General features: G+C 46.2%; 1 protein-coding gene across 1 annotated transcript; it reads right to left on the bottom strand.

Annotated features, from left to right (window-relative positions):
• Nucleotides 1-10,052: 10,052 nt before the first annotated feature.
• On the bottom strand, nt 10,053-12,545 carry LOC144602575 (putative G-protein coupled receptor 139). The gene is made up of 2 exons (XM_078415704.1): nt 12,434-12,545; nt 10,053-10,948 (listed from the first exon to the last, which is right to left on the bottom strand). Exons 1-2 carry the CDS (start codon nt 12,543-12,545, stop codon nt 10,053-10,055), a joined length of 1,008 nt encoding a protein of 335 aa, XP_078271830.1.
• Between the last annotated feature and the right edge of the window lie 747 nt (nt 12,546-13,292).

Here is a 13,292-nt window from a genome sequence, read left to right as displayed (position 1 = left end):
GTTGAGGGTTAAGGGTGAGGGTTAAGGGTGAGGGTTAAGGGCGAGGGTTAAAGGTGAGGGTTAAGGGTTAAGATTGAGGGTTAAGGGTGAGGGTTAAGGGTGAGGGTTAAGAGTGAGGGTTAAGGGTGAGGGTTAAGGGTTAAGGGTGAAGGTTAAGGGTGAGGGTTAAGGGTGAGGGTTAATGGTGAGGGTTAAGGGTGAGGGATAAGGGTGAGTGATAAGTGTGAGGGTTAAAGGTGAGGGTTAAGAGTAAGGGTTAAGGGTGAGGGTTAAGGGTGAGGGTTATGGTTGAGGGTTAAGGGTTAGGGTTAAGGGTGAAGGTTAAGGGTGAGGGTTAAGATTGAGGGATAAGGGTTAAGGGTGTGGGTTTATGGTGAGGGTTAAGGGTGAGTGTTAAGGGTGAGGGTTAAGGGTTAAGGGGAGGGATAAGGGTGAGTGTTAAGGGTGAGGATTAAGTGTGAGGGTTAAGGGTTAAGGGTGAGGGTTAAGGGTGAGGGTTAAGGGTGAGGGTTAATGGTGAGGGTTAAGGGTGAGGGTTAAGGGTGAGGGTTAAGGGTTAAGGGTGAGCGTTAAGGTTGAGGTTTAAGGGTGAGTGTTAAGGGTGAGGGTTAAGGTTGAGGGTTAAGGGTGAGGGTTAAGGGTGAGGGTTATGGGTGAGGGTTAAGGGTTAAGGGTGAGGGTTAAGGGTGAGGTTTAAGGGTGAGGGATAAGGGTGAGGGTTAAGGGTGAGGGTTAAGGGTGAGGGTTAAGGGTTAAGGGTGAGGGTTAAGGGTGAGGGTTAAGGGTGAGGGTTAAGGATGAAGGTTAAGGGTGAGGGTTAAGGGTGAGTGTTAAGGGTGAGGGTTAACGGTGAGGGTTAAGGGTAAGTGTTAAGGGTGAGGTTTAAGGGTGTGGGTTAAGGGTGAGGGTTAAGGGTTAAGGGTAGGGTTAAAGGTGATGGTTAAGGGTGAGGGTTAAGGGTAAGGGTGAGGGTTAAGGGTGAGGGTTAAGGGTGAGCGTTAAGGGGTAAGGGTGAGGGTTAAGGGTGATGGTTATGGGTGAGGGTTAAGGGTGAGGGTTAAGGGTGAGGGTTAATGGTGAGGGTTCAGGGTGAGGGTTAAGGGTGAGGGTTAAGGGTGCGGGTTAAGGGTGAGGATTGAGGGTGAGGGTTAAGGATGAGGGTTAAGGGTTAAGGGTGAGGGTTAAGGGTGAGGGATAAGGGTGAGGGTTAAGGGTGAGGGTTAAGGGTGAGGGTAAAGGGTGAAGGTTAAGGGTGTGGGTTAAGAGTGAGGGATAAGTGTTAAGGGTGTGGGTTTAACGTGATGGTTAAGGGTGAGGGTTAAGGGTGAGGGGTAAGGGTGAGGGTTAAAGGCGAGGGTTAAGGGTGAGGGTTAAGGGTGAGGGTTAAGGGTGAGGGTTAAGATTGAGGGATAAGGGTTAAGGGTGTGGGTTTATGGTGAGGGTTAAGGGTGAGTGTTAAGGGTGAGGGTTAAGGGTTAAGGGTGAGGGTTAAGGGTGAGGGTTAATGTTGAGGGTTAAGGGTGAGGGTTAAGGGTGAGGGTTAAGGGTTAAGGGTGAGGGTTAAGGGTGGGTGTTAAGGGTGAGGGTTAATGGTGTGGGTTAAAGGTGAGGGTTAAAGGTGAGGGTTAAGGGTGTGGGTTAAGGGTGAGTGTTAAAGGTGAGGGTTAAGGGTGAGGGTTAAGGGTGAGGGTTTAGCGTGAGTGTTAAGGGTGAGGGGTAAGGGTTAAGGGTGAGGGTTAAAGGTGAGGTTTACGGGTGAAGGTTAAGGGTGAGGGTTATGGGTGAAGGTTAAGGGTTCGGGTTAAGGGTGAGGGTTAAGGGTGAGGGTTAAGGGTGAGTGTTAAGAGTGAGGGTTAAGGGTGAGGGATAAGTGTAAAGGGTGTGGGTTTAGCGTGAGGGTTAAGGGTGAGAGTTAAGGGTGAGGGTTAAGGGTGAGGGTCAATGGTGTGGGATAAGGGTGAGGATTAAAGGTGAAGGTTAAGGGTGATGGTTAAGGGTGAGGGTTAAGAGTGAGGGTTAAGGGTGAGGGTTAAGGGTGAGGGTTAAGGGTGAAGGTTAAGGGAAAGGCTTAAGGGTGAGGGTTAAGGGTGAGGGTTAAGGGTGAGGGTTAAGGGTTAACGGTGAGGGTTAAGGGTGAGGGTTAAGGGTGAGGGTTATGGGTGAGGGTTAAGGGTGAGGGTTAAGGGTGAGGGTTAAGGGTTAAGGGTGAGGGTTAAGGGTGAGGGTGAGGGTTAAGAGTGAGGGTTAAGGGTGAGTGTTAAGAGTTAAGGGTGAGGATTAAGGGTGAGGGTTAAGGGTCAAGGTTAAGGGTAAGGGTTAAGGGTGAGGGTTAAGGGTGAGGGTTAAGGGTGAGGGTTAAGGGTTAACGGTGAGGGTTAAGGGTGAGGGTTAAGGGTGAGGGTTATGGGTGAGGGTTAAGGGTGAGGGTTAAGGGTGAGGGTTAAGGGTTAAGGGTGAGGGTTAAGGGTGAGGGTTCAGAGTGAGGGTTAAGGGTGAGTGTTAAGAGTTAAGGGTGAGGATTAAGGGTGAGGGTTAAGGGTGAAGGTTAAGGGTAAGGGTTAAGGGTGAGGGTTAAGGGTGAGGGTTAAGGGTGAGGGTTAAGGGTTAACGGTGAGGGTTAAGGGTGAGGGTTAAGGGTGAGGGTTATGGGTGAGGGTTAAGGGTGAGGGTTTAGGGTGAGGGTTAAGGGTTAAGGGTGAGTGTTAAGGGTGAGGGTTATGAGTAAGGGATAAGTGTGAGGTTTAAGGGTGAAGGTTAAGGGTGAGGGTTAAGGGTGAGGGTTAAGGGTGAGGGTTAAGGGTGAGGGTTAAGGGTGAGGGTTACGGGTGAGGGTGAGGGTTAAGAGTGAGGGTTAAGGGTGAGTGTTAAGAGTTAAGGGTGAGGATTAAGGGTGAGGGTTAAGGGTGAAGGATAAGGGTAAGGGTTAAGGGTGAGGGTTAAGGGTGAGGGTTAAGGGTGAGTGTTAAGAGTTAAGGGTGAGGATTAAGGGTGAGGGTTAAGGGTGAAGGTTAAGGGTAAGGGTTAAGGGTGAGGGTTAAGGGTGAGGGTTAAGGGTGAGGGTTAAGGGTTAACGGTGAGGGTTAAGGGTGAGGGTTAAGGGTGAGGGTTATGGGTGAGGGTTAAGGGTGAGGGTTAAGGGTGAGGGTTAAGGGTGAGGGTTAAGGGTTAAGGGTGAGGGTTAAGGGGGAGGATTAAGGGTGAGGGTTCAGGGTGAGGGTTAAGGGTTAAGGGTGAGGGTTAAGGGGGAGGATTAAGGGTGAGGGTTAAGGGTGAGGGTTAAGGGTGAGGTCTAAGGGTGAGAGTTAGGGGTTAAGAGTGAGTGTTAAGGGTGAGGGTTATAGGTGAGGGTTATGGTTAAGGGTGAGGGTTAAGGGTGAGGGTTAAGGGTGAGGGTTAAGGGTGAAGATTAAGGGTGAGGGTTAAGCGTGAAGGTTAAAGGTTAAGGGTGAGGGATAAGGGTGAGGGTTAAGGGTGAGGGTTAAGGGTGAGGGTTAAGGGATAAGGATGAGGGTTAAGGGTGATGGTTAAGGGTGAGGGTTAAGGGTGACGGTTATGGGTTAAGGGTGAGGGTTAAGGGTGAGGGTTAAGGGTGAGGGTTAAGGGTGAAGATTAAGGGTGAGGGTTAAGCGTGAAGGTTAAAGGTTAAGGGTGAGGGATAAGGGTGAGGGTTAAGGGTGAGGGTTAAGGGTGAGGGTTAAGGGATAAGGATGAGGGTTAAGGGTGATGGTTAAGGGTGAGGGTTAAGGGTGACGGTTATGGGTTAAGGGTGAGGGTTAAGGGATAAGGATGAGGGTTAAGGGTGAGGGTTAAGGGTGAGGGTTAAGGGTAAGGGTAAGGGTGAGGGTTAAGGGTGAGGGTTAAGGGTGAGGGTTAAGGGTTAAGGGTGAGGGTTAACGGTGAGGGTTAAGGGTGAGGGATAAGGGTGAGGGTTAAGGGTGACGGTTCAGGGTGAGGGTTAAGGGTGAGGGTTAAGGGTGAGGGTTAAGGGTTAAGGGTTAGGGTTAAGGGTGAGGGTTAAGGGTGAGGGTTAATGGCGAGGGTTAATGGTGAGGGTTAAGGGTGAGAGTTAAGGGTTAAGGGTGAGGGTTAAGGGTGAAGGTTAAGGGTGAGGGTTAAGGGTGAGGGTTAAGGGTGATGATTAAGGGTGAGGGGTTAGGGTGAGTGTTATGGGATAAGGGTGAGGATTAAGGGTGAGGGTTAAGGGTGAAGGTTAAGGGTGAGGGTTAAGGGTGAGGGTTAAGGGCGAGGGTTAAGGGTGAGGGTTAAGGGTGAGGGTTATGAGTTAGGGTTATGAGTGAGGGTTATGGGTAAGGGTGAGGGTGAAGGGTGAGGGTGAAGGGTGAGGGTTAAGGGCGAGTGTTAAGGGCGAGGGTTAAGGGCGAGGGTTAAGGGTGAGGTTTAAGGGCGAGGGTTAGGGTGAGGGTTAAGGGTGAGGTTTAAGGGTGAGGGTGAAGGGTGAGGGTTAAGGGCGAGTGTTAAGGGCGAGTGTTAAGGGCGAGGGTTAAGGGCGAGTGTTAAGGGCGAGGGTTAAGGGTGAGGGTTAAGGGCGAGGGTTCAGGGTGAGGGTTAAGGGAGAGGGTTAAGGGTGAGGGTTAAGGGTGAGGTTTAAGGGTGAGGGTTAAGGGTGAGGGTTAAGGGCGAGGGTGAAGGGTGAGGGTTAAGGGTGAGGTTTAAGGGTGAGGGTTAAGGGTGAGGCCACCTTTCTCTGGCTGCAGTAGCCTCTGGATCATTGGTGGGTCCCATTTTAGGAATAAAATCACTGGCACGGCCCCTCGGGTTGGTGGTTGATGGCCCCGCTCCTTGAGACTGGATCCTCTGTAACCTGAGTACCACTTCTTTCAATATATTGGCTTTTCTTTGTTCCTCCAAATGAGCCCGGCTTGTCTCTATTTGGAGCTGGTTACTCTGAGCCAGCATCTTCAACATTTCCTCCGTGTCGTTCTCACTGGTTCTCAATTGTGCCAAGCGGATAGTCAAATCACTGATGGACATTCTCCACCATTGCGATGTCTTGAAAGGTCGGGAGCTTTTCTCTTGAAGGTTGGGAGGTGTTGGTGCATGGAAATGAAGACCGAAAAGTTCTTGTTTTCAAACTTAAATTCCATATATTTAGCCTTTTCCAAAAACAGGTAAAATTAATTGTTTGCAGACAGGTACACAAAACCACAACAGGTAGTGAAATCAAAACTGTTGCTTGCTGCCTTCTTACAAAATATAACTCAAACACTGGTTCTCTCCCTCTCTGCTCCAGTCATTGTCTCTCTCTTAAATACACTGATTCCCTTCCCTTTTTGCTCTCTCACTGAGGCAATCAACTCATCTGGTTCAGCTGGGCAGTAATCAGGGTCAGCAGCAATCAGTGTCAGCAGCAATCAGTATCAGCAGCAATCAGTTTCAGCAGCAATCAGTGTCAGCAGCAATCAGTGTCAGCAGCAATCATTGTCAGCAGGGCAGGCAGCCCTGCTGACGATGGGTTTTGTAGTCTTTTGCCGGCAGCCATGATGGTTTGTAGTCCTTGTTGCATCCACCGGGAGGAAATGTATCTCCCCTCTATGACTCTACCTCTCATGATATCACATTCCCCCCTCCCCTGACTTGAGGCCTCCGGACTGGGGAAGGAGGCCCACAGGACGTCTCTTCGGGAAAGGGCATCTGCATTCCCATGTTTCCGACCTGCCCTGTGGACAACCGAGAAGTTAAAAGCCTGGAGGCTGAGAAACCATCTTGTTACTCGACTGTTCGTTTCCCTATTTCTTGACATCCACTGCAAAGGAGCATGGTCTGGGAGTAGAGTGAATTTGCGCCCAATAAGGTAATAGCGAAGGGTTTCAAGGGCCCACTTAACTGCCAAACATTCATTCTCCGGTGTAGAGTATCTTTTCTCATGGGCCAAAAGCTTTCTGCTACTGTAGAGGATTGGGTGCTCCTCACCCTTCTGTATCTGAGAGAGTACCGCCCCAAGACCCACCTCTGAGGCATCTACCTGAACAACAAACTCCTTGTTGAAGTCTGGGACAGCCAGAACTGGGTGGGAACATAAGGCCTTCTTCAGGCTGGTGAAAGCCTCCTCTGCTTCCTGTGACCATTTCACCATTCGGGACTGTCTTTTAGTTGTTAGATCTGTTAGGGGGGGGCAATTAGATCAGAGAAGTTGGGAACAAAGCGTCTATAGTAGTTTGCAAGGCCTATAAAGGATTTTACTTGTCTCTTTGATACAGGTCGTGGCCAATCTTGGATGGCCCTTAGTTTAGCATCTTGAGGTTTAACAAGGCCACGCCCTATTGTGTAACCAAGTTACTCTGTTTCACTATCGGCTACCCTGCACTTGCGGGGATTGGCTGTGAGACAACAGACAATAGACAATAGACAATAGGTGCAGGAGGAGGCCATTCGGCCCTTCGAGCCTGCACCGCCATTCAATATGATTATGGCTGATCATCCAGCTCAGTATCCTGTACCTGCCTTCTCTCCATACCCCCTGATCCCTTTAGCAAAAAGGGCCACATCTAACTCCCTCTTAAATATAGCCAATGAACTGGCCTCAACTACCTTCTGTGGCAGAGAATTCCACAGACTCACCACTCTCTGTGTGAAGAAATGTTTTCTCATCTCGGTCTTAAAAGACTTCCCCCTTATCCTTAAGCTGTGACCCCTGGTTCTGGACTCCCCCAACATCGGAAACAATCTTCCCGCGTCTAGCCTCTCCAACCCCTTAAGAATTTTATATGTTTCTATAAGATCCCCCCTCAGTCTTCTCAATTCCAGCGAGTACAAGCCCAGTCTATCCAGTCTTTCCTCATATGAAAGTCCCGCCATCCCAGGGATCAATCTGGTGAACCTTCTCTGTACTCCCTCTAAGGCAAGAACGTTTTTCCTCAGGTTAGGAGACCAAAACTGCACACAATACTCCAGGTGCGGTCTCACCAAGGCCCTGTACAACTGCAGCAGAACCTCCCTGCTCCTAAACTCAAATCCTCGTCCTATGATTGCCAACATACCATTCGCTTTCTTCACTGCCTGCTGCACCTGCACGCTTGCTTTCAATGACTGGTGCACCATGACACCCAGGTCACGTTGCATCTCCCCTTCTCCCAATCGGTCACCATTCAGGTAATACTCTGCTTTCCTGTTCTTGCCGCCAAAGTGGATAACCTCACATTTATCCACATTATATTGCATCTGCCATGCATTTGCCCACTCGCCTAATCTATCCAAGTCACTCTGCAGCCTCCTAGCATCCTCCTCGCAGCTAACACTGCAACCCAGCTTCGTGTCATCCGCAAACTTAGAGATGTTGCATTCAATTCCCTCGTCCAAATCATTAATATACACTGTAAATAACTGAGCCTTGCGGTACCCCACTAGTCACTGCCTGCCATTCCGAAAAGGACCCGTTTATTCCTACTCTTTGCTTCCTGTCCGCCAACCAATTTTCTATCCACCTCAACACTGAACCCTCAATACCGTGTGCTTTAAGTTTGTACACCAATCTCCTATGTGGGACCTTGTCGAAGGCCTTCTGAAAGTCCAGATATAACACATCGACTGGTTCTCCCTTATCCACTCTACTAGTTACATCCTCGAAAAATTCTATAAGATTCGTCAGACATGATTTGCCTTTGGTAAATCCATGCTGACTTTGTCCGATGATTTCACCACTTTCCAAATGTAATGCTATCACATCTTTAATAACTGACTCTAGCATTTCCCCCACTACCGATGTTAGGCTAACTGGTCTATAATTCCCCGTTTTCTCCCTCCCTTTTTAAAAAGTGGGGTTACATTAGCTACCCTCCAGTCCTCAGGAACTACTCCAGAATCTAAAGAGTTTTGAAAAATTATCACTAATGCATCCACTATTTCTGAGGCTACTTCCTTAAGCATTCTGGGATGCAGCCTATCTGGCTCTGGGGATTTATCTGCCTTTAATCCATTTAATTTACCTAACACCACTTCCCGATTAACCTGGATTTCCCTCAGCTCTTCCATCTCATTCGACCCCCGGTCCCCCGCTATTTCCAGCAGACGGTTTATGTCTTCCTTAGTGAAGACAGAACCAAAGTATTTGTTCAATTGGTCTGCCATCTCCTTGTTCCCTATGATCAATTCACCTGTTTCCGACTGCAAGGGACCTACATTTGCCTTAACTAATCTTTTTCTCTTGACATATTTATAAAAGCTTTTGCAGTCTGTTTTTATGTTCCTTGCCAGTTTTCCCTCATAATCTATTTTCCCTTTCCTAATTAAGCCCTTTGTCCTCCTCTGCTGGACTCTGAATTTCTCCCAGTCCCCTGGTATGCTACTTTTTCTGGCTTATCTGTATGCTTCATCTTTTGTTTTAATACTATCCTTGATTTCCCTTGTTAGCCACGGATGCACTACCTTTCCTGGTGTGTTCTTTTGCCAAACTGGGATGAACACTTGTTGTAGTTCATCCATGCGACCTTTAAATGCCTTCCATTGCATTTCCACCGTCAACCCTTTCAGCATCAATCGCCAGTCTATCTTGGACAATTCACGCCTCATACCCTCAAAGTTACCTTTCTTTAATTTCAGAACACTTGTTTCTGTATTGACTTTGTCACTCTCCATCCTAATGAAGAACTCTACCATATTATGATCACTCTTGCCCAAGGGGCCTCGCACAACAAGACTGCTAACTAACCCTTCCTCATTACTCAATACCCAGTCTAGAATGGCCTGTTCTCTCGTTGGTTCCTCGACATGTTGGTTTAGAAAACCATCTTTCAAATATTCCAAGAAATCCTCTTCCTCAGCACCCCTGCCAGTTTGGTTCACCCAATCTATATGTAGATTGAAGTCACCCATTATAACTGCTGCACCTTTAGTGCACGCATTTCTAATTTCCTGCTTGATGCCATCCCCAACCTCACTACTGCTGTTAGGTGGCCTGTACACAACTCCAACTAGCGTTTTCTGCCCCTTAGTGTTTCGTAGCTCTACCCATATCGAATCCACTTCCTCCAAGCTAATGTCCTTCCTTTCCACTGCTTTAATCTCCTCTCTAACCAAAACACAGTCTAATTTTAATCCCATTTTCCCGCATTTGGACCGTAGCCCTGAATGTTGTAGCATTTTAAGTGCCCATCCAAATGCCTCTTAAACGTTGTGTCATTCCAAGTTCTTGACCAACATGAATACACTCTTTGGAAATGCAATGTTGTTAACAAAAAACAATATCTATGAAACACCAATTCCGAAATAATCGATGTAAAATTCCAAGTGTACGCTAATTATAATATTCTTAAATACCAATTTATTTCTGTGATTTTTAATTTCTAGTTTAGAGATACAGCGCGGAAACAGGCCTATCGGCCCACCGAGTCCGCAACGACCAGCGAACCCTGAATATTAACATCATCCTACTTGTGTGTCTGATCTGTAGCTGAATCTGGCTTCACGTGGTACTCTGTCGCACCTGTAATGATTGCTCAGATCGGGAGAGCACCGAACAAAACTTCGTAAGGACGTGGTGCGACTCCCACACAAATCTGTTTATTCATGAACTTAACAGTACATATTGGGAAACACTGAGAGGATTCAAAACTTTGGGTTTACTGCCTCACAGCACCTACAGTTTTTTCAACCGCTCACAACACAATGGTTACGTGAAGATTTTATATTCTTGAAATATGTCATGAGTGATCAAAGTTTCCTTGTAGTCTTTCATTCTTGTTTTACATCTGCGGGGGTTACTTCGAACCTTCCGTTTACCGAATCACCCGATTATCTGGAAAATGGGTGTCAGAAACCACTCCACTTTTCTCATGATCTGTCCTATGTTTAGGTTTACTCCAGCCAACTAGGCCTAGTAATCTAAACATGTCCTAATATTGTTTATATATTCTCCTAACTGACCTTTTAGTTGAATTCACATTAGTTGAATGTGACGATTTCCCCCATCATTCTTCTCTACTTCATGTTCATCGATTACAGCTCGGCATTGAACATTGGTATTCCCTCCGAACCTGCTCATGTGAACAAGCTCAGGGACATATTCCTCGACACAGGACCACAGCCTTCATCATTCTTCAGTGTTTAATTAATCTGACCAGTCGAGTAAGCGGATATGTTAACGCAGTCAAATACTGCTCTCTAAACTTCGTCTGTGTTACTGCATAGATGCACGTGTTTGTGCATGAACTGAGCAGCTGCAACATAAATCCTATTTCCGATACAAAGTTAGGAAGGAAAAAATTTAAATATCCCAAATTCCATAATCGTTTCCATATTAAATAGAATGTAAATACCGTCCATAACAAAATGAAATTTCCGGAAATAACTAACAACAATATCACGGATTTCCTTCGATTCTCCATTTCGGGATCACTGGGGCCCTTCGCACTTTTCTGGTCGCGGAGTCTCCTGCGGGCTCTGCTGACCACCAAAATATGTCTGGCCGTTAAAGTATTGAGCAGCAGAATCAATACAAACGGGACACAGGGGGTGAGAATGTAATGAAGAGACTCAATAGTTGCCCAGGTCATTGAAAACGTAACACGGACATCCGTGTAACAAAACCAGGGAGTATTCGCCAATCTGTACCAAGGTGTGTACATAAAATACCAGAAAACATTCTTTGCGCTGCTCAGTACAATCACTGTGCCCAGAACCACAGCCGCTGTTTTCTCGGTGCAATATCTATGCTTCAGCTTTTGGCAACAGATGGCAATAAACCGATCAAAGGTGAAGGAGACGGTGAACCACACAGAACAGTCGGTCATTGTGTAAAGCAGGACGGCGTGGATATTACACAGGGGGATGAACTTCACAAACATTATGTGATGAGCAATCGGAATCTGCCTCAATATCAGGTCAAAGATAATGACCAGAAGATCCGCCGCTGCCATGGCCACCAGGTAGCGGGTGACACAGCTGGAGAGACCACACTTTCCTCGACACAATACCACAATTGTCACCAGGTTCACTGTGAGGCAAAAAGAATGAACATATTACCAGCGCAATATGCTTGCAACCTCCGCACTATGTGGTTTACATGAGTTAAGCGTCGTGAACAAGCACACTTTAATTCGATGAAGATCATTAGCAATTCGCCTTTGCATCTGTGTGATTCCGAAAGCAAAGAACAACGTTATGAGTCTTAACGAATAAGGCTTAATAATACGACATGTGTAATGCACTGCGCAATATAATGCAGTCACTGCGCTGAGCAGCTCCTTCAGTGACAGACGTCTTCACCCCAAGTGTGTGAAGGAGAGATATCAAACAATCAGCACTGCTCCTAGCAGACCAGTAAATGAAGATCATTATCGTTATTTTATTTTTTAATGAATGCTTATTTATTTTTGCATCCACTTTGCTGCTGTAATCCTGCAAATTTCCCCTTTGTGGGACGAATAAAGGATTATTATTATTATTGTTATTATTATTATTATTATTATTATTATTATTATTATTATTATTATTATTATTATTATTATCCGTAGCAACAACGCTGTCCGTTTATGCTGTGTGAATGCGCGTAGATCACCCCTGACATGTGGTTCAGTATTAGACAGGAATCCAAAATTACATTGGCGTGAATCAGATTGGCGTTTACCATGCAGTTGTTGAGTATAGATTAAGTTCCATTTTGCAATTCACCCAGATGATGCCTATCTTTGTCTTGTTATCTGAAGGGAATGTGTGATTTCTTGTATCTTTGAGCTTGCAGTGAAGTTGCAAATGAGGAAGGGGTAGTGCATATCAAATGATTGCGCACTTGCCAAGTTACACAGAGATCATATAGAGAGGGAACAAAGCCGGTTCTCCTAGCACTGTCAAGTGCATCCCACAGTGCAGTCGAACTTTCTGTTTAAATTAAGTTTTAGAAATCACTCAATCGAACAATACGGCAAACATGAAATTATATCTGGAACGCAGATTTTAATCCCACGGTAACCACAGAAACATGATTAGGTTCGAGGTGGTTAATCATTCACATTGGGTCTGCAGTTCTATACGCTCTCCACAATTCACCCGAACCTGCTGTGAACATGTAAGGCAGGAAATCACCCAGTGGACGGGCACTGAATTGAAACATTGACCGGCACACCTGCTGCCTCACTTACTAATGTGTTTCCTTTAACATTTAGCATTCCCACCGTCCACTATGACTTTGTATGTTCCATCAATTCAGCTAGAACCGGACAATGGGGCATGAATGAACACAATACAACGTGACTATGCTCGATATTAACCAGTGCAAACACCGGGAATTTACCGATCACTCTGCGTTTAATCCTGCAAAATACGATGTTCAAAATGACAGTCACAGCAAGAATGGTTCGCGCATTAATAATCCCGCGGCAGAGTGCAATCACTGAACTTGAAATTAAAAGAGGCAGTTTCGAGAGACATATAGCAAGATTCTCAAATATGCACAGCGTAAACGAGAGCTCTCCTCACTTACGTGGAACACCGAGAATAGCCAGGATCGGGTAGTATATCTTTTGGATCTCGTATATGATACGAACAATCTGAAATTCTTCCATCTCCTTGTCACTGTTTTCCTCCAATGGCATCTATGTTAACTCCTTTTTTGATTACGGAATGGCTCATTGGAAAGGTTCCCTTATTTGAAGGAAAGGGATTATCCCTGCGGGACCGTTGGGTGCCATTAGTTTCATGCTGATCACAGTCCCTGAGCAAACCTATTTTTCCACAGAGTTGCATAATATTGTGAAGCAAGTACCACGTGGTTATTCAGGTGAAGGTCCACAAGGCAGAACAATTGTTCAGGCACTTCGGAGAAAACAAATCCTCATCGCGATTTCTGCAAACCGCTCATCTCCCAGCCTCTGCCGATTGGACTTTATCTGTCAAAGTTAAATCAAAACCTAAATATCTACATTATGTTTGGCACCCTGTGTTTTTTTAAACCTTTGCTTTCACCACCGCTATTTGTACATGCAAAACTTCCAACATTAATGACACGAGGCACATTCAAGAGTGTGTTCCTTGTGATTTTTAGCCCAGCGACGTCCACAGCTCCATCATCAGCGGTTCTTTAAATGCCCAGTCACTGATTTACATTGTCTCAACAATGACAACTCCTACACCGAGATTCAAATACTTAGTCGAACTACATTTTTAAAGTTAAACGTTATCTCCATTGATATTTGAAATAATTTTTAACACTGACTGACTCACGAGATTATTCCTTAAGTCCCAGCCAGTAGTGGCTAACAGACATAGTTATAGAGTGATGCAGCGTGGAAACAGACACTTCGGCCCAACTTACCCACACCGGGTAATATGTCCCAATTACA

Source organism: Rhinoraja longicauda, chromosome 19, assembly GCF_053455715.1.
Source record: "Rhinoraja longicauda isolate Sanriku21f chromosome 19, sRhiLon1.1, whole genome shotgun sequence".
Classification (NCBI taxonomy): Eukaryota; Metazoa; Chordata; class Chondrichthyes; order Rajiformes; family Arhynchobatidae; genus Rhinoraja; species Rhinoraja longicauda.
Note: the sequence above shows the minus strand (reverse complement) of the source record. Positions and strands in the feature narration are given on the sequence as shown.

Bases quoted from the DNA above. Each gene is read 5' to 3' on its own strand.
- LOC144602575 (XM_078415704.1), bottom strand. From the start codon at position 12,545: ATGCCATTGGAGGAAAACAGTGACAAGGAGATGGAAGAATTTCAGATT. The intron at 10,949-12,433 runs GTAAGTGAGGAG...TTTGCCTCACAG, and splicing joins GGCTATTCTCGGTGTTCCAC to TGAACCTGGTGACAATTGTG.